This window comes from Equus quagga, chromosome 14 (genome assembly GCF_021613505.1).
Source record: "Equus quagga isolate Etosha38 chromosome 14, UCLA_HA_Equagga_1.0, whole genome shotgun sequence".
Taxonomy (NCBI): domain Eukaryota; kingdom Metazoa; phylum Chordata; class Mammalia; order Perissodactyla; family Equidae; genus Equus; species Equus quagga.
Window position 1 is genome coordinate 5,317,514 of NC_060280.1, and position 21,341 is coordinate 5,338,854.

A 21,341-nucleotide genomic window follows, 5' to 3' on the forward strand; every position below is an offset into this window, starting at 1 on the left:
ACATATCTAGGAAAATCCCTAAGGGTATGGTATACCCAATCCTGCCAAGTCATGTTCAGTTCTCTAAGTACAGACATAAAATATTTTTTTCAGTTGAATTTTTTCCTAGCAACTGGCTAATTTGAAAATAACCAACAGAATTCTATTAAGCCACTGCCCATTAACCAGTTCTTTGGTTAAATTTAAGTTGCTTTTCTTCATACCAGTGAAGATACAGCTTAAATATCCTTGAGTAAATATGTTTTAGGGGTTGGCTTAATTTCTAATCAAACTCTGAAGGGGTCTTTGGGCTTCAGAAAATTTAAAACTATGGAATTACCTGTTCTTTCCTGGGGCCATATAACTGGGCAGATTCTTTGCATTCAATTTGAAGTTCCTGAACCTTAGCTAAAGTTTCATTTTCTCTCTCAGCAGTGGAAATCTATCTGGTCGCACAACAAAAACTAAGCATAAACCTCAGGCATACTGAGCTGAACAGACCTTGGCGCCAGTCCCCAAACGTTGATGTGCAGAGTGTCCCAGAAAGTGCAGCTTCACTCTTCTCCCTTTCATAAGCCATGAAAGGAAGTGAAGGAAGTATGCCAGGTTGCTCTTCAACTCCAGTACTTAATCAAGCATTGCCTGGCACTTCTGAAACTCTCCAGCTTCTAAATTGAGAGTGAGCAAAGAGAGCACAGGATGGAAACGACTTAATCGAGAAGGCTCCCAGGACTACTCAGGATCACGTGGCCATTTTCAGACAGGCCCCAGATACTCCCCAAATGCCTGAAAGTCAGCAAGAAACCTCATCTCAGTCCTGGTGATTATTTCTACGTAATGCTTCGCAGTTTTATCAAGGATCCCAGTACACATCAATTCACTTTGTCGTAAGTGTGTCCTTCTATACAAGCGATCTCAGTGCACTGCAGACAGGGCCCCTCACCATGGACCTGACTACACCTTCTCCATTCAGGTTTTAAGTACAGAATATGGCATCTTACTATGGGAAAGAAAGATCTGTTTATGAGTTAGGAGAGCAACACGGGGCCAGCACAGAGCTATAGGTGCAGGGTCTGACTCACTTTGGTTTCCTCACCTGCAAAGGGGGAACTCAGCATATGTTAGAAATTCCAGATACACCAGGGGACGTTACCAAAATCTTTGTCTTTTTTTTCGCTGAGGGCAAGAAATGGATGCCCCTTGTTTTGCCGCAGCTCAAGAGAACTAGCCCGCCCCAAGTCAAAACAACCAACCTATGAAAGCTGGAGGGCTGGGTTTTTTTTTTTAACGCCTGAATGAGGTGATATCTTCATGCTGACAGCTGAGAAGCAGGTCAGTCAGGTTCTTGGGTGCTCTATTACACAGGCAAGATAGTCTGGCCCCGCCCAATTTTGCTTCTCTGGCACCCTCCTGCTCAGTGGAACATCGGCACACTTAACCCATTTGTTTTCTCCAATGCACAGCAGACTTATTCCAGCCAGGACAGCTGTGATATTTCAGTTCCTGGTTGTAAACACCTCCTAGACCTGAAGGTAAGTGTGCTGGGTCACAGAGGATCCCTCCTCCTCCATCTCTCTCTCGCTCTCTCTCTTTCATTTATTTACCAAACGGCACAAAAGCAGGCTCAACTTTTGACAGAAGAGTCTGACAGGGAGCTATGGAGAAAGACAGGTAGTTGTTTCATTAAGTAATTACCTTCCAAATGAGCATTTGCACTGTTGAGTGAGTTAACTTTAAGAATTACTGCCAAATTTGCTAGATGATGAAACCAGATGAAGAGCTCAATATAAACCTTACATAAAGCATACATGACTATGAGAGAGAGTTTCTTTAAGTCATATCTTAGTAAAAGTTTCCAAATGTTTAAAGTGGAAATAGTGACATAAACATATAAATTGAATATTTAGATTAAAATGCATTTGCACTTAAAGGTTCTTGCTAAAGTATTAGAATACGAGAGTTTTTGAAAAACAATCTTCTAATATGATGAGTTACAAACTTCTATACATCTTTGCCAAAGATTTTCTTAATCAAAAAATTGGCAAATGTTGTGTATATAATTACTTTACTTAGACGGTATGTGCACATGTCTAGCACTCACTGGAAATCTAAAAAGCTAAGTCAGTTGCCACAGAAGACACTCTGTGGAATAAGGACGTGGATAAAGTTTCTTAAAATCATTTTCAGTTTGCGGCTAACTAAGCCTCCTTTTATCAAAGGGATGTCAATTTACCATTTACCCACCTTCTATTTGGTCCATAGATGCTGTTTCTTCTGCCAGTGAAACATGATAGAAGGCTGAAAATCCCATGCTTGGGGATTTAGGTCCAGAATATTTCTTTTGAAGGCACAGTCCTTCTTTCTAAGCTTGACACCCTTCCACCTAACTGTTGTAGTATTGAAGTTTATGACTGAGAACACCCAAGTTAGCAGCAGGCAGTGTGACCTTCCGTAGAATTTTCCTGGATTTATGCACACCAGTCTGTTAATTAGAATGATATTCACAAAGCTTTGAAATTTTTTTTCCTGAAGGAAAGTCATATTTTTCTTTTCTTTTTATTTTTTTTCATTGCTTTAAATCAAGCAAAAGTGAAATGATATGTCTAAGTTCCTCAGGTACAATCCTACTTTCTGGCTAGTTAAGTCTTCTCACCTTTTTAAAGCCCTCCTATAAAAGAGGCATTTCTAGAAATATAATTCGTTATGTCCTAATTTATTGTGGCTCTTTCATTTAGGGAAAGCAAAATACTGTCCAAGAGTTTTAAAGGCCACTCAAAGTCACACTGAAGGTGTGCCTAGGATACGGGCTACATGTCAGACTGAGTTTCCTAGGACAAAGACAAAGAAAACCCATCTATCTTAATTTGTAGCCTGACATCTATAACAAGAAATGATGAAAAGCAACTGAGAGAAGTGACACAGTGCATACTCTTTCGTTATTTCACTGCAGAAACATGTTTTTATATTACTCCCTCAGTGTACCTCAACTAATATGTTTATTTAAAATTTCTGGTTTTGACTGAGTTTAGAATGACTCGCATTTCTCTTCCCTTGCATGGGTTGATTACCTGACATAAACCAGAGTACCTTCTTAATTTCCAAGCTTGGTATAAAATCGGTATGACTCAGTTACAACAGCAGGGCTGGGCAGGATAATGACTTTATGCATTTAAGGAGAAGCAAAATTATGCACGGAGAATGTGGATTTGCTTCCTTCATGGTCACATTTTTTCCCTCTCTCACCACCTCCTGCAGCCCTCCATACAAAAGTAGTAATGTGAAACTGCTTTTTATTGCCACCACCAAAGACAGGGCAGAAAGTAGTGTTCATTTTCTCTGTGGAGAGGAATTATTTAAAAAGTAGTAAGCAGTGAAACTCACACTTTGAAAGTAAACTTTAAAAATTGTGAAATACTAGAAACAATACAAACATTTCAATATATATAGAAAGGTTTAGAATCTGTGTTTAAGGTACCACACAGTGGCTGGAGATCCTGTTCTTTTTTCTGTTCCCTATAGGGAACAGATAATTCTAATCCTAGGAGTTTTTCAAGTTTGTAGTGATCTTAGCTCTGTTTCTATGTTACACCTTCAAAGTTCCTCTTAGGAGTTTCCACCTAGGGGCAAGAAGAGGCTAAGAACAGGAGGGGAAATGATGCTACCTGGTTCTCCTGATTTTCTCTCCTACAATTGCACTTTTCTTTCATCTCATCTTCTTTCTGCCTCCACAGTGTACCTGGTTGAAAGATGAACTTTGGCACGCACCAGTATGCCATCCATCATCCAGCATAACTTTAGCTTTACATAACAAGTGTGTAACAGCTTAGATATTTGAACTCTAGAGATGGAGAGGGGCTGAGAGAAACATGCAAAGGGAAGGAATACAGATTTCTTTTACTGCCCTCTGGAGCTTCTGTTTCACCTGCATTAGCCTTTGCTGTTTACAAGCATATGTTTTGCTCAATTCAGAATAGGGTCAAACTTAACCAGAATTTCCTAGTCCTTGCTCCAGCAAAAGTCCAGGGCTGGGGTTCGGGATATCTGATGGTTTCAATTCCTGGCTGCTTCTATCCCTTTAAGATGAAGGGATCTGAGTAACAGGTGTAACCTGGTTCTCTTAGAAGCCAGGGAGCAAAGCAAAGTTATAGCCTTACCTACAACTGTATTAATTTCAGAACAAACTGCAAATAGTATTCACAATATACTGTCTCATCCCTCTTTTCCCTTTCTCTCTTTTCCCTGGAGATAAATTATAGGCAGTAACAGAAGGCTTCGCTTATTTGGGGTGTTGATACCTTAGGTTTTCAAGTTACAGTCAGAAGCTGGGTGAAGGGTAGAGAGATCCCCTGGTGGTTCAATGTTACAGGCAAAGTGAAACAGGAACAACAAAACTCACTTTGTGGACTCTTGGTATGTAGGTTCTCCTTACGGGAAGGGAGCGAAAGCTCAAGGCCACGCTCCTCATGTAACAATATGAGAAAAGTAGAAGAACAGCAGAGAGCTGATTTTCTCCTCTGGTGATCACTTCATTAGGAAGAGAAAATAACCAGAAAGCCTAGGTGTAGAGAACGTAAACCCAACTCCATGATAATGATAAAACAGGTGGCCAAGTCCAATTCATCAACTAATCAGATTACCGGCAGCAGATAATGAAAGAGCTCTGACATTTGCTGTGAACTTGAGTTACAGGAGAAAGATGTTTCTGATAAGGTACTTGTAAGTAGTTTTACACTAAACTGAATTGCATTTTAAATGTGCTAGGTGAGGCATCAGTTCAGCGAAATGTTGGTGAACTACAGGTCCTGGGAATAATCACTCGTTTTGTTAATGTTAATCTGTAAACTACATGGTAAAGGTGCCCAACTAGAAACCACAGAGACAACTGTTGGGGTTTTCTTAAATTAGAATAAAAGTGTATTTAGTGTGTTTGAGAGGTACTTCAGGTAGAAGGCCCTATTTTTCCAGTGCTTAAAAAAATGGGATAATAAATTGCTTTGGTTAAAATAAGAAAATTTGGAGAAGGCGTGCTATGAAAACGTTGGTGGGAAAAAGTAGCTGAGTATGAAATTCGATATTCCTTTGTAACTTTTGTCAGACAGATGAGTGATTACTAGCTTTAAGGCCAAGGTTGGAATCCTAACCCTATCTCTCAGTCACTAGCTGTGTGTCTTTGGACGCATTATTTACATTTTTTAAACCCCATTTAATCATCTATAAAATAGGATTAATAATCCCTTCCTCATTGTTTGCTAGTTTTTAGTAAGAGTTAAAAGAGAAAATATGCAAAGCATCTGATATAATAAATGCATAATAGTGTATATGCTTTCCAATTATGTTAATAATGCTTTAGGATCTAACTGAATTTTCTTGGTTATCACAGAAAAATGAATGAAATATAAATAAATAGAATTATCACAAATGCAAACCCCTATATAGCCCCTACCAGATCAAGAAACAGAGTGTCAGGAGCACACAGCAGCCCATCCACGCTCACCCAGTAAATATTGTCTCTTTCCTTCTCACAGCAACCTAACCTCTAACATTCTAGTTTTTTTGCCTGTTTTTGTACTTTATATACATGGACTCACACAGTACAACTGGAATTTTAAGCTCTGCACTACGTTTGTTATAATCATCCATGTTGTTGTATGCAGCTCTAGTTTGTGAATTTTCAGGTATGATTATTACAGAATTTATTATCCAGTCTATTACTGATGGATGTTTAGGTTGAGACACTTACAAATAATGCCCCTGTGAATGTTCTTGTAGGTCTGCCTGCCTTACTTTTTAAGTAGACTTTTCTTAAGTGATAAGCAAAAAGCATGGAAGATATTATATCTCTAAAACCTTAGGAATCCACAGGAATGGACTGCTTGCTAAAAGCTTTTGAAGAAAATATTATATCAGGATGTATTATAGATATATTTAGGTTGTGCCACTATGAAAGAAATCATTCAGCAAGGAGGAGGCCCTTAAAACCAAGCGATAATCAGAGGGTCTTTAGAGGCTCCTCAGACCCTAAAGAAAAATCATCAAGGTGGGAGATACTCGTAAAAATTTCTGGGAGAGCTTGTAAGAAATGGCAGGTAGTACTGGACCTAAACAATACCAGTTGCACCTCCTCCCTTTTCTTATCTCAGTCTTCCTGGAGGATTTTAGTGACAAATAAGCTCTAAGGTCCAATTCAAAGAATAGGACATCGGTTCTCAGACTTTATTGTTTGAGGAGGAATAGTCTAACACTTTTTTAAAGAATATTTTTTTCAATTAAAAACACTTTAAATTCTAGCATCCAGCTAGGTTAGAGTCAGTAGACTTGGCTTTCCGTGTCGCCTCTTCCATTTACTAGCTTCCATTACTAGGCACTCTGAACCTCAGCTGCTTCATCTGCAAAATGAGGATAATAGAAGCTATTCTTTTTGCCTCAAGGATCATTGTGAGGATCAAGTGAGATGATATTGTAAACTCTGTCAACTTATGTATGACACTTGTAGAAATATTATTATATTTTAATAGTAATAAATGGAAGTTAATGTTTATTAACTGCTTACTTTAGGCAAGATATTGTTCAGAGTACTTATACCTAAATCATCTCGTTTAGTCTTCAGAACACTGTGAAATCAGATTGTTATGATGATAAAGCAATTGCTTATTATGATGATTGTTTTTTACAGGTTATTAGCGACAGAAGCCAGAATTCTAATATAAATCTAATTTCAAAATCTTTTCCTCATATCCTCCTATCTATGAACTGTGGCACTTCCACACTTAAGAGGCAGAATGATGTGCCTGGATTGGAGGTCAGGACCATGGTTTCAAACCCCAACTCTGCCACTATCTAGCTAGGTCATTTTTTCCACACCCACTCCCAACCAGACTCTTCATTTATACAGTAAGGGAATACAATTAAAGAACATGCTAAAATCCAGAAGTCTTTCTGATTTTCTCTAATTTGGAATTAATAGGGCAAAGGGCATCATGAAGAGTACCGTGAAAAAAAGGATGTTAATTTCAAATTCAAAAAACTCAAATCGGGTACTAATAAAATGTTTTCAAGTTGCGTTCCTGACTGACTCACTTTAAAGCGGTACGCTTAGTATATAATCAGTAACGTCAGCTTCGTAATAAATCTTCCAAATCACATCTTTAGAAAGAACATGTTTTCTTAAATAAGTTGAAGAAATCAGACAGCTCTACATGCCCTATATTTACAATATATAAAAAGTTTTACTTAGCAGTCCATATATAATTATATATATTTCAACTTGTCCCAACCTAAATGATCTTTGAAATAATGGAATAGTGGTGTCTGACTTGACAAAGTTTTCACATGGCATTTGCCTAGAGGAAGGAAGGAAGAAATATTATATGAATAATATAATGCAGTGACTTTAGTTTTAGTACATAATCCAAGGAAAATAAAATTGTTGAATAAAGAGTATGCTATTATCATCTTAGCATTATGTCTCTAGATTTTTATCACTTTAAAAATGTAGATCCAATTAAAAAAGCCTCAATACTTAATTTAATAATTCAAATGGTTGTTATTTTCTTTCAGATTCCCCTTAATAACATCAATACCAAAGAAGGCTACAATGTTCACCTCAGCCAAAATTCTGTTGATTTCAACTTTGTTTAGTTTACTACTATTTGGAAGCCATGGGGAAGGTCTAGAAATTAACACAACACAAAGCATTGCAGAAGGCTTGAAAAAAATAGAAAATGAATCTGTTCCTTTTGGAACTGAAGCAAATTTAAACTCAGATAAAGAATATAGAGAAACCTCCTTTCTCAAGGCAAATAATTCCTCTTCTTGGGATCCATCAAATAAAATCCATAGAACAACAGATTCCTTCAACAATTTATCACCAGACAACTTTACCAGGAGCCCAAGACCCACACCCATGTTCTCCATCAGCCCTCCCTTGATCCACAGCTTTGTTTCTAAATTACCTTGGAACTCATCTATAGCAGATGAAAATCCTCTGCCAGCCTCAGCACCTGCCAGTGCTACATCTGCCATATCTTCAGAAAATGTTACTTGGTCTTCGGCCAATGATACCATGAAAACTCCTGACAACAGTTCCACTACAATTAGCATCCTCCCTTCAGCACCGAACACCATGTCTGTGACCCCCATGACAACGGAACCAGATGAATGGCTTACCCCAACCAGTGATAGCTCGGTGGGGTTTACCCCCTATCAAGAAACAACAACTCTACAGCCCACCTTAAAATTCACCAATAATTCAAAAATCTTTCCAAATACACCAGACCCTCAAGAAGGTAAATATAAATGGATTTAACTTTCCTTTTGCATAAAGTTGAATCTTCAAATAATTCATATAGATTATGTCTAAGGAATGTACCATACTAGAAAAAACGAGGAGACTGCAACAGCACAGTCAGTTCTCACTTTTGGGGGGCAACCATGATATTCACTGGAAATAGTGAAGGGATTTCAGGGCTTAAGTCAGGAAATACTAGTTATTACTATATGGGAACATGATGAGACAGTGGGACAAAATGAGAAAAGTTAGTTTGAAAGGAAGGAGAGACAGGTAATGGTACAGTTTTGAGACACTAGGTAACAATTTTCATTGAATCTTTGAAAGACTACCTGAAATTTCATGTGCTTTTAGAATACCATACAATTAAACTTTAAAAATATATGTATGTGAGTTTTGAAAATTGAATGAAATAAATGAATTTATAAATTATCTGGTACCACATAGCAATCACAGGAAAATAGAAGAGTGATACTAAAAAAAATTTAAATAAACTCAACGAAAAGAAATACTCCTTAATTTTTAGTTTAGCACCTAATGAACACAATAAAAATGGAATTTTGCTGCGAGTATCACAAGAAAATTGTATTATGGGGAGATTTTTATGTTTCATTTAAGGGATTACATCAAGTTTTAAAACAAAAAGTAGAAAAGATCTCTAATATTTAATGAAAATTTATTATGTTTTATTTTTTCAGGTCTAACCATGTTTTTCTTTCCCTGAAAATTTAAAAAAATATTCTTTTTTCCCCTTATGAATTCACTGATTTCTAATACAACTTACGAGCAGATTATATTAATGATGTAAATACCAAATCATATATAAAAATTCCTATTTGAAAGTTGCGGCTAGTATACAGGAACAGTTCTAAGTTCTGAAATCTAGGCTTTATTGTAGCACTGCAACCAATATATTATATGTACATATATTTTAATTTTATCTACGATTTTAACAAATTATTTCATTCATATATATTTTGATATTCCATCAGAAATATTTTTAAAAAGATATTCTCTCTTTTCTTTCTCTAAACCCAATATACATATTGAGAATACTCAATATGAACTCGTACCATCGCCCTTTAATCAAAATAAACTTAGTTAATTTTGCTTCACCTTTATTTTAGCAATAATTTTGCTGTTTATCTTCCAACGTGAAGGTTAATTTTTTTTTTCGCTGAGGAAGATTCACCCTGAGATAACATCTGTTACCAATCTTCCTCTTTTTGCTTGAAGAAGATTCGCCCTGAGCTACCATCTGTGCCAGCCTTCCTCTATTTTATATGTGGGTCGCTGCCACAGCATGGTTGCCAATGAGTGGTGCAGGCCCATTCTGGAACCTAACCCAGGCCACCTAAGCGGAGCACACCAAACTCAACCACTAGGCCACGGGGCCAGCCCCTAATTATGTTTTTATAAATGGAGTTTTGTATAGAATTAGAGACCCTATAAGACCCCTTGTCTACCTAATTAATAAGCTTCTTAAGAAATGAAAAAAAAAAACATTGAAAATAAAATATACTAAATATGAGTTCAGAGAGCATTAAGTAGTTTATTGATGACTTAGTCTTCAAATAAGGTACTCGGTAAAGGGGATGATAGAGTGAAATTTGGACTCTCTCAAACTCAGACCTACACATCTGTTCTTGATGTGCAGGGCACTGCAAATATCTATTGGTTGTATTTGGAAAGATCCTGCATCAGAATATATTGCTTTTTCCTTATAGCGCCTTTTCACTTGGGGTTTTGAGGATTAATTTTCTACTACCTGCTTACTCCCATTAGCTTTTTGCTTTTGAATTATTATAGAAATAAGTTCAAAGTTCATTTCATCATTAAAGACCATCGGAGATTCAGAGTTGATTAAAAACTTAATATAGCATTCAACATAGAAATTAGATCTTAATGAAGCATACACATGGCATTTCAGTACTATTAGTGTTAATAAGTAACAAGAGAGTTATAAAACTAAAACTTAGAAGTATTTCAAGGTAATTCAAAATTTGAAGTGTGGTTTTGTCAGGAAGTATATTTGCCTGTACATCTCAAACACTCAGTAATTTATAAAACATACACACATGTCACCATTATCTAATTTTTAAAAAATTGTTAACATTGTTAAACATTCTTTGGAATACAGCAAGTCCATGTATATATTTCTGTTCTTTGAGTAATTATTTTCTATTTCTTATCTGTAAATTATTTTTTCCTCTCCAGAGAACAGAAATACAGGAGTGGTGTTTGGGGCCATTTTAGGTGCTATTCTGGGTGCCTCATTGCTGAGTCTCGTTGGCTACTTGTTGTGTGGAAAAAAGAAAACGGAGTCATTTTCCCATCGGCGACTTTATGACGACAGAAATGAACCAGGTAAAAACAACATTCAGAATTTCACCTGCACACAATGGTTTCAATTAAGTGAGGATGCTAATGTTCACCACCTTATCTAGAAGGGTTTCAGAGATTCATACGACAGAAACAGACTAAAGATTTAATGCTCTCTGTTTCTCACAGAACACAACCAAAATAATCATGGACCTGTGAGTGAAATTAAAGAGCCATTTGGAACTGTTGCTAATTGCATCACAATTTGTTTAAATAATAATCCCAGAACCTAAAACATATCTATAAAATTGGAAGATAATGGTATGATATTAAGGAAAAAATGGCCATTTTTGTTAGCAAGTAACTGCAAAGCCATTCTCTGCCATTGTTCGAAGTCTTAGTAGCAGTAATTTGAATAATAATTTACTCTAATCTGGAGCTCTTCAAAAATTTACACAGAGTAGCCCTCTATTAATTATCCTAATGAGTCTCTAAAACAGAATCTCTAAAGAGTTGCATACATGGGTACATAAAGCCACATTATACCTTAATTCAGGAATGTTCTACTCATGTGATGGAAACGACCAACCATATCTATGAATGACAAATGTATCTGCTAAGAACAAAGCACTGAGTTTGAGCTTAATTATATAACATTAATTGGAACAGAAATGAAATCACTTCAAATGCTTGACTCATCTGTTTTTTTATACTTCAGGAGAAAAAAAAAAAAATCTGATTTCTGGTTTACACAAGGGGCACCTGCCAGCATAAAAAAATAGTTAAATGTCCCTGGTGGATCCCCTTGATAAAGTCTTGTTGATTTTTCATAAGTTCAGGTCTTGCCTGACATATTGTTCATTTTCAGAGTCAAACACATTATTTTAAATTTAACTGAATTCTGCTTATGGGTTTCTAGCAATGCATATAAAATAAAGAAGTGGCACTTTTCAAAATTAAAGGATAGGATTTCGAACAACAGGGGTTTCCAAACTTTCTTTAATCTCAGAATCTTTTATCTATAATCGCATGCAAAGGTTCAGTCTAGCAAACTGAGACAGTCTAAGGTGTTGTGATTGAGGCACAAGGGAACCACCGAATCTCACTTTTGTTTGACTCCCTCAAGACAGCTTTGAGACACCTCTCTCAAATCCCTAAGGTTCCTGGGAGCCCAGTTTGTAAACAGATGCCTTAAGGAATAGGTAGGATATGAGAATAACTAACTGAAAAATTAGACCACCGATCTAATTAGTCACTACTTAAGTATTTAAAGATACCTAGTACATGCCAAGGTTTCTTTGAAAATAAATTCAAGATCATTAAAGAAATTGGCTGTTTGTTGAAAAAGAAAAAAAAAAATCTCCTATATCATTAATCAGAAAACCTCAAGCTCATAACTTGGATCTATTGGAAGGAAACATAAAGTTTTAAAAATATTTTTCTTCTGTTTCCATCTTCACTCAACCATAAGGCTATTGAGCCACTTGGAAAATAATGACACTGATTTTAGCTCTTCACTGTTTAAAAATTATTTTTTACACCACAAATAAAAACTCCGAATATGCTGACAAGGCTCTGAATTCACAAGCTTCAAAAGTCAATGAGGCATATATCTAAACTTCTTTATACCAAGTATTGCTATATTTTTGTTGTCATCTCTCCCTTAGTTCCCTTATTTTTGGTCCACCAGCCGTGAAATTTTGGAAGTTAAACTGTTCTCTTAGTCTTGGAAAGAAATGTGGCTTGAAAAATATCTACTTATTTAAAATCTCAAAAGTAATATTTGCAAAGCCCTTATAAAAGACAGACCTATTTACTCATCTAGAACAATTCCTATAGTCTGGCAGATGCCTGAGCGTGCATCTTCCAGACTGTCACCACAAAACAATTTTTTGTTACTTTTTTAGTGCTGCGATTAGACAATGCACCGGAACCGTATGATGTAAGTTTTGGGAATTCTAGTTATTACAACCCAACTGTGAAGGACTCACCCTTGCCAGCAGGCCGAGAAAATGCACGTGACAGCATTCCTATGGATGACATACCTTCACTTCGTACCTCAATATAAAACTAAGGAAAAAAGTCTTCAGACGACAAATGTTCGCCTGCGTCCTGGCCTTTCCACAAACCCATCTTCCACAAGCTGAAGCAAGATCACTGTCATATAGCTTGTGCCAAGGAGAGCTGTAAAAGTGTGAGACTAGTGGCAGAAACATAAAGAGAGGAGAAATAATCCAAAAGGTTTCCTTTCTTACTGTTTTTGGCCATGCTGAAGCATCTAGTGAGTAACGTTAATTTGTATTTTGGTCTATATTTTTCTTAGTAGGCAATGTTTGTGGAATCAGGTAAAACTAAATGCTTTCACCATGATCACCCTGCCTGATAATTTAATTAAAGGAATCCTTCAATGAACAAAGGGACCCAAAACTACATTTTCACTTTTTTTTGTTTGGGGGGGACGAAAACCAATGGATTGACTGACTCTTTACTGCCTGCCCCCGTCACGCACACACCTTCTGCCCGCCAGAGTCCTTATACCATGCATCAAGATTGGCATTCTCTTGAAGGAAAATTGGAAGAGTGATTTTTTTTTTAACTTAGCCTTAAAGCTAGAAGGAAAATGTGGCGCAGAGTCTCTGCTCCTGGGAAATGAAGGCAATGGAGAGAGGGCTGCATTCTAATGCCTCGTACTTCTCTGTGTCAGCACATACACGGCCAGCCCCTTCACTTGCCAGGTTGACAATGGCCTGCATTCAACAGGGCTGTGGTAGGAAAGCTGATCCTAACCAGGGAAGTAACTGATTCCCTTCAAAGGGTGAGGAATTCTGACCTGTCTGATTTATTTGAGGCCTCAGTTAATTGGGTCATTTTAAAAACTCTATGAAAACATGGTGAAAAAGTCAGCCAAAGCATGATCTATATATAAATTTTAGTTTTAAGATGTTAGGAGCAAGATTTATTATGTATTAGACATTATTGCTCAATCATATATGGAATAGATTCTGTGTCTCTAAATGTATGAAGTCCAAGGCTAAAAAAATAGATGAATGGAGATATTAAGCAAACAAAAAGTTTTCTGAGCATCACTTTCAAGAGCAAAAATACCAGAAGCCTAATTCGGATTCTAGTACGTTTCAGTTTGTTTTTAATTACTACCTGCTTTTGGTAGGAAAAATATACTCCTTAGAACAGGAAGGTCGAGGCTTTAGGGATTAGAGGATTAGATCAAGAGTTAAAATTCTCAAAGAAGCAGTGAATGTGTGAAGAGGGCAACCAAAGCAAGAGGCTTTGTTGTTAAATTGATACTTGGGGGGTGGGTGTGTGTGTGAAGAAACCCAGCAAGAGCCACAGAAAATGAGGGCTAGGAAGTAAGTAATGGAAGAACATACTTACCCCATATTGCCATAAAAATAGCAAAGAAGACTGTCCCTCCATTATCAAACAAATATGACACCTTAATGGAAAACAAACAAAAATATTAGTTACACTCTTCGTTATAAGAATCCAGTGATTACTGTTTGCATTTAGGTCCTATGATTTCTTTTTTCCCCAAAGGAATCACATTATTTTAGTTTGTAAATATAAGCTATCAGATGTTTTCATGGGTCCTGCAACTGTTTCACGTGATTTTTCTCTTGGGAGAGGGGAGGGGTCGCATGGCTCCTCTTTTCTTCTCTCTCCTCTGGGACTCCCTTTGGACTGCACTTTCATTTCTACTTAGAAGTGGGCCTAGTACCCCAAGGAAGTATCTGTGGGCCACAGGTAGTCCAGCTACAGTGTCAGCTGTAAGAAGTCAGCTTTTCAGTTGAGGCATAACTAGGTGCACCTCCCGTTAGTGAAACGTCCAGGATTGGGGAAGTTGCAAAATGCAGACTTCCACCAGTGAGCCAGCACTTCCAACAGAAAGGTATCACAGTGCTGTCCTTACCCTCTGATGTTTCAGAATGTGCCATAGGTCCAGTAGTGGCCATAGGAGGTAATCTCACCTTAAACCGTTTTTAAGAAGTTTCATGTATCACTGGACATTTAGCATATAGTCCATGTGTTTTTGAATCAGACATTACCTGAAGTTTTATAAAGAGAAATGTACAATTTATGATATTACTGAATACAATTTTCAGGGTTGCAAGGATTGTCTGATTTTAATAAAGAGTAAATTCAATTTACCTTTGCTTTTAATTTGCATAATGTCCTGACTGTATTTATAAGTTAGTAAGGGAGATTAAACCAATACAGCCAAAGCAATATATGTTTGGCAGTAACAAAACTACCATAGAAACTATAAAGAAAATAGGGGCACTAGCCTCATAGGAGAGAGAGGCCAATTAGAGGCTAAAGAACCTTATTATAAGAAATGGGAATGCAATGGTGTCTTCTTTGCTCAGTCTACAGTCTAGACGCTGCTTAATGGGGGCATTAAAACAACAGTAATGTATATTTTAATTGTCACATCTGGAGCACACTGCAAAACAATATGTAAAACAGATAAAGGTAGGATGTATTTTCTTGTAGCATTATTAAAAATATCATTATACAGAGATGTGCTCCTTTTGGAGATCCGTGGATGGGTGCAAGATGCTCTAGACGGCTCTAAACTTCTATGATTGTTAAGACTTGGGATTTCTCAAAATGCCATAAGAACTGGTTTTCACAGCAATCATCAGTATATATTATGCACAGGAGAGAAAGGACCATAACAAAATTCTCCTACAGAGTTCGTAAAATTACACCCGGCAGGAGAATCCAGCTTTTTTGTTCCCAAAGGCATCCCACAGAGACGCCTACTGCTGCAAGCAGCTGCACAGCTGTCTGCTTTCCCTTAGAAACAGACCTAGTGCAGGAAATAGCCTCTTAGAGCGTCAGAACAGAGACGTGACACATGGGGATTTAAAGGTCACCAAGAAATAATGGCTCTCCCCTGCTCCAGAATAGCCATGCTTTCAGGAAAGTCACAAATAAAAAGCCATACTTAACAAAAACTGTGTTGCATGGACATGATTTGCCATAGTCTGTGCAATATTTTCTTTAAAAAACCTTTGCATATTTTTTCTTGCTAGGTTTCAGGCATTTTTTAACTCAATAAATTTAAACATTAACTCTTTAGAAACACATCTACGAGACAGTGAAGGATATCTGTAATATACGTGCAATGTGGGATTACATACACATAATGGGAGATAAAGGTAGAGTGGGAGTTAGGGAAGACTTCAGAACCTGCCCTAAGGAGGAGTGTAAACACATGAGATCATCGTGTTAGGTCCACTAAGCTCTTACCTGAGGGATATTATGGGAGACCGTGCAGACAAGAAGAACAGTTACAAGCCTGAGGGTGCAGCTTGAGGAGCTAAGGGCGTCATTTTGGGTCTGATATAAGGTGCTGAATGAAAATGGGGAGCAGGTGAAGGAAGAGGCAAGCAGAGTATGGGTGGCTCAAGGTTAGATCAAGGGCCACAGGCAGGAGAACAGGAGAAGAGGCTTTCTGCCTAATAGGAAAGGAACACTTGCTCTATAAAAGCAAACCCCAGAAGAAGTCTCAAGAAAATTCCCAAAGCAATATAACAGACTTTTCTAAAAGCAAAAAGAGCTTGTCCTGTCTACAAACATATATTTGCAATGAATTATTGTATTAGAAAAATAGCTTGCCTTTATGCATAGGGGGCCTCTGGGGAAGCATTCTATCCAACTTTGTTCATGTGAGTAGGGAATATATGAAGACAGAAGGAAACTGAGCCGCAAACACAGCTATGTGTAAGCCCAAATTCTCCATTATCTTTGACATTGGATTTCTCTTGGAGAGCTGAGTGTGGCTAGAAATCACTAGATGTAGATATGGTTTAAGGAGATAAATTTCCTATTAGGTTGGAAGATTAAAGTTTATGTCTCCTCTATTTTAGTTGCTAGATCTCGCTCTAGGATTGTTTGATGGCTTCAGAATAACAGAAAGCTCTGGAAACTGCCACTGATATTCCATTAAAGCCCCTCTGGGCTAAGGACAGCAAGGCTCCTCTGGGCAGATTCAACCCTGCTGGCCAGGCTATTGGGCCAGGGGGCAGGGAGTTGGGATCCCGGCTGGTGTTCAGCCCTCTCTCACTTCCTCAGTCCTTAATTCTTGGACAGGGCAAAATCTGTATAACCACCCATGTCCTCTGGATTTGGGCACAAGCTACATCAAACATGGCAACTTGATTAATCCACTCCCTTCTCATGACCTTTTACTTATTTAGGGCAATATCTTTTTAAAAGGGGATCCTAGGAATCTGAATCAACTGACGAGCTTGTTAACACATGGATTTTTTCTCAGCTCCATCCTTGACAAACTGATTCTGAATTTTAGGACCTGAGGCTAACGTTAACAAACGTTCTAGGTGATTCTGATGTATAGTCTTATATGGACTAAACCATGAAGTTTGAGTGGCTTTTGATTTTATACCCAGCCTTGTCAAAATTAATTGTATAGAGACCTCTACTTCTTAACAAGATGGAATACCAAAGATTGATTTTTACCCCCATTCTGGAAACAGCCAAAGAATGCACAAAATATACAAAGCACTTACATAAATATATATAAATATAAAAGCATTTCAAGACAGTGGATGTTAGGCAATGATCCTTGAGAGGTGGGAAACAAATGAGGTGAACGTTATGATGGCCTCAGCTTACTACACTGAAAGAGTTACCAGGGTGCAGAGAGGGACAACCCAGACAGCGCCCAGTGAGCATGTATGTGAGCAAACTACCTGAGGAAAGAACCACTTGAAAGGACTAGAGGTAACAGTCTCAGGAGCTCACACAGAGTCGGGAATGGTGCCAATTCCCACCAGCCAGGTATGAGGAAATCCTCAGTATTTGCAGTGCATTGGGAAGAGTACACAGAACGATCTTGCAAAATAATTGTGGGGAGAAAGATAGTGCTAGGTAGAGCACTGCTGTGAGCCCATCTCATAAATCCTAAAAGCAAGACCCAAAAGGATCCAATTATTTTCAAGTAACTAAATTCCAATGAGATATCTCTACACATCTATTAAAACAGTTAGAATTAAAAAGACCAATCGTTTTAGGATTAGTGGACATATGGAAAACTGGAACTCTCATACACTGCCTGTGGGAATGTAAAATGGTATTAATGCTTGGGAAAATAGGTTGGCAGTTTCTTAGAAGGTTAAACGTCCACCTATCATATAATCCAGACATTTTACTCCTAGGTATTTACCCAAGAGAAATAACAGTATTCATCTATATGAAGATTTGTAGATGAGTGTTCATAGCAGCTTTATTTAAAATGGCAACAACTTGAAACAACTCAAAAGTTCACAAATAGATGAATGGATAAACAAACTCTGGTCTACCCATATAATGCAACAGTACTCAGAAATAAAGAGGAGTGATCTAACGATAAATGTGACAACATGGATGAATCTCAAAATAATTATACTGTGTGAAGGAAGCCAGAAAAAATCACACACTGTATGATTTCATTTACATAAGGGTCTAGAAAATACAAACTTGTCTATAATGACAGAAAGCAGGTGGTTGCCTGAGTGCAGCCGTGGGGTTGGGGAGGGGTGGGAGGCAGGGATTACAAGAGGACTTCAGGAAACTCTGGAAGTGATGGCTTTGTTCATTATCTTGATTGTGGTGATGGTTTCACATATATAATTAAAATGTATCAATTTATAGACTTCAAATATGTACATTTTATTATATGTTAATTATACTTTGATAAACTCTTTTACAAATAAACAGTAATAATTGTAAAATTCAGTTTCTCAAACTTGTATGTACATTGGAATCACCTGGGAAGCTTTAAAATATGCTTCTGCCTCGGTTCCAAACCCAAAGACTCTCATTTAAGTGCTCTCGAGAGTGGCTTGGGCTTCAGGAGTTTAAGAAACCCTTCAGGTGATTCTAATAGGCAGCAATTTGAGAACTTTTGGTATGCTATTTCACTTTCTTTGTAAAATTAGAAGTAGTTTAATTTCATGAGCCTGCATGCAAGATACAAATTTAATCATTAGCAATAGAAATAATCTTCTCTTAAAAAAAAGAAAATCTAAATATCATTTCACATGGAATTTTATGTCTCTGATGGCAACAATCAGTTATAAAAACAAAGGAAGACAAAGATATTCAAATAAAAATGTATTCGTTTTGTAATTGCCGCAGGGTGACGTTTTATTCAGTTGTCAATGGTATGGATTGCTGAAACTCTTCACTTTGGTAAAAAGCAGTTTACTGCAGGACCTTTTACTCCCTGCTTCTTAGAAAAAGTAGAGCTCAGGGAGGAGAATGCAAGGGTCTACACTCACCTTGGCATAGATACAGCTATCGTTGAGTCTCTGCAGCGAGCAGTTCTTGTCACAGCGAGGGCACATGAAGACCTCAGTGGCCTTGCAAATTTCATTGCTTGAGAAATCAAGGAAGAAAAAGAAAGCATGAATCTTCAACCTTAGGAAGGTGCTTAGCCCCTGTGGCCAGTCCTGTGGGAAGCAGCAAGGTGGAGAAGAAAAGAGGAAGTGGAAACAGTGGGGAGTGGTGGGCAGGTAAGGAGGAACGTAAGGCTGGGGCTCCGATCGAAGTTTTGCGATATTTGTGATACAGAAGCTTTTGTTTGTTTCCTTGTTTTTAGAAATCTCTGCCAAGATGTTGTAACGATAATAGGACATATTTTACACTTATGAGTCTTGGTGGGGCTTTGTTACAGAGACACTTTTACACGTGATTTCATGGCAAGTAGGATAATATTGTGAGGAATACGCAAGGGAGTTTCAACCAAGATCAAAGGCTTGGAAGTGGCTGAGCTGGAATCATATCTGATTATTCTGATTTCTCAAGTCTACGAATCTTTCCGCTGGGTTTCGCTGCCTTATAATCACCAAAATGAACAGCATCCACAATTCACACAACTACATAACTCCCACTGCAGTCAGTCGGTGCATCATGTTCATTGGGAACTTGAGGGAGGTGACATTTTTGTGGTGCCTTGACACACACTGTTAAAAAAAGCATAGATCTATCAAACACCAAGTCTAGAATCCTGGCCATCAGACTGAGCCCTGTTTCTAATTCCAGAATCATTAAACTCCTTTTCTGTAAGTTCCTCAAAGTTTAACTTGACACGTAACATAAAAAATATTAAACAATTTTTGACACTGTGTTTTTTAGCCTAGAATAAGAGGTTGGAGACTATCCCAAATTTCTTTAACTTTACTTAACCACTGGAGGCAGGGAGAATGCCCAGCGCTTTGCAATTTCTTTTGCGGATTCTGATAATCTAAACCACCACTTGAATTGTGGCTTTTTTTTGTTTTATATCTCTTGTGAGATATACACATCAAGTGCTGATTCGAAAGCTATAATAACCACCAACTTAAGATGATGGGAGGAGGGAGCAGTTTGTGCATTTGAGGGTGAAGGTGTAGACCCACTCCAGGGTCCTGACGCGCCCTGTGATTCTGTTAACACGACGAAGCACAGAACAAGATGCTTGCTGATGTTAATTTGGGGGAAATGTGAAGGTAGGTTTAAGGGAAGGCAGTGTGGAAGCATAAGTAAAGCACGGATTTTAGAATCAGATATATTCATAAGGGAAAAGCAAATCAAATCACAAGATATCACCTCACAGCTGTTAGGATGGCTATTATCAAACAAAACAAAACAAAAGATAAGTGTTGGTAAGGATGTGGAAAATTTGAAACACTTGTACATTGTTGCTAGGACGATAAAGTGATGCAGCTGCTATGAAAAACAATATGGAGGTTCCTCAAAAAATTAAAAATAGAACTACAATATGACCCAGCAATCTCACTTCTGGGGATATATCTAAAAGAACTGAAATCAGGATCTCAAAGAGACGTCTGCACTCCCAGGTTCACGGCAGCATTATTCATAGTAGCCAAGGTATGGAAACAACCCAAATGTCCATTGACAGATGAATGGATACAGAAAATGTGGTGAAAACATACAATGGAATACCATTCAGCCTTAAAAAAGAAGGGAATCCTGCCATCACAACAATATGGATGAACCTGGAGGACATTACATTAAGTGAAATAAGCCAGTCACAGAAGGACAAATACAGCATGAGTCCACTTATTAAGCATGTAAAACTGTCATACTCATAGAAAGAGAACAGAATGGTAGTTGTCAGGGGGTCGGGAACAGGGAAATGGGGAGTTGCTGTTCAACAGGTATAAAGTTTCAGTTACAGAAGACGAGTAAGTTCTAGAGATCTGCTATATAACATCGTGCTTATAGTTAACATACTATAGTGTGCACTTAAAAATTTGTGAACATGGTAGAGCTCACGTTAAGTGTTCTTACCACAATTAAAATGAAATATCAGATACAGGTTTGAAACTTATCTGATCACTTACTACATATATTCCCCTGATCAAGTCACTTACCTCTCTGAGAATCAATTTCTTCCTCTCTAGATGGAGATAATCTCTAACTAGGATATTACGTAAGTGATATTGGTAATGTGCCTGGTACATCATAGTCACTTGATAAATAGAAGAAACCCTTATTACTAAGAATGTTGTCAGGAGAGGCATTGAGAGATCCTTTAGGACTCAACAGCTTTTGAAAAGCTGGTCAATACTGAAGACCACATAAATTGCTTAATGAGTTCTAAAGCCAAAGAGACAAGAGTGGACCAGAAAGTTGAGGTTTCTGCCCCGTGGACCTGAAACCCCGGGCTTGAGAAGCAGGCCATATCTACCTGCTTATTCATTTTCATATTCCTATCATATGT

At 37.6% G+C, this 21,341-nt stretch overlaps 2 protein-coding genes across 2 annotated transcripts in view; one reads left to right on the plus strand and one right to left on the minus strand.

Moving 5' to 3' along the window:
* The window catches only part of ANO3 (anoctamin 3), a 293,456-nt gene that overhangs the window by 54,681 nt on the left and 217,434 nt on the right, over window positions 1–21,341 (minus strand). Inside the window, exons 13-14 of the mRNA XM_046685171.1 lie at window positions 18,895–18,991; window positions 13,982–14,042 (exon numbers count right to left, since the gene is read on the minus strand). Of these exons, the coding sequence (XP_046541127.1) occupies window positions 13,982–14,042; window positions 18,895–18,991 (158 nt within the window). The remainder of the gene's footprint in view (window positions 1–13,981; window positions 14,043–18,894; window positions 18,992–21,341) is intronic.
* On the plus strand, window positions 1,327–18,742 carry MUC15 (mucin 15, cell surface associated). The gene is made up of 4 exons (XM_046685170.1): window positions 1,327–1,511; window positions 7,537–8,264; window positions 10,484–10,633; window positions 12,496–18,742. Exons 2-4 carry the CDS (start codon window positions 7,574–7,576, stop codon window positions 12,654–12,656), a joined length of 1,002 nt encoding a protein of 333 aa, XP_046541126.1. The 5' UTR covers window positions 1,327–1,511; window positions 7,537–7,573; the 3' UTR covers window positions 12,657–18,742.

Coding starts and splice junctions, on each gene's coding strand:
- MUC15 (XM_046685170.1), top strand. CDS start 7,574: ATGTTCACCTCAGCCAAAATTCTGTTGATTTCAACTTTGTTTAGTTTA. Junction 8,265..10,483: donor TACACCAGACCCTCAAGAAG/GTAAATATAAAT, acceptor TTTCCTCTCCAG/AGAACAGAAATACAGGAGTG. Junction 10,634..12,495: donor TGACGACAGAAATGAACCAG/GTAAAAACAACA, acceptor TTACTTTTTTAG/TGCTGCGATTAGACAATGCA.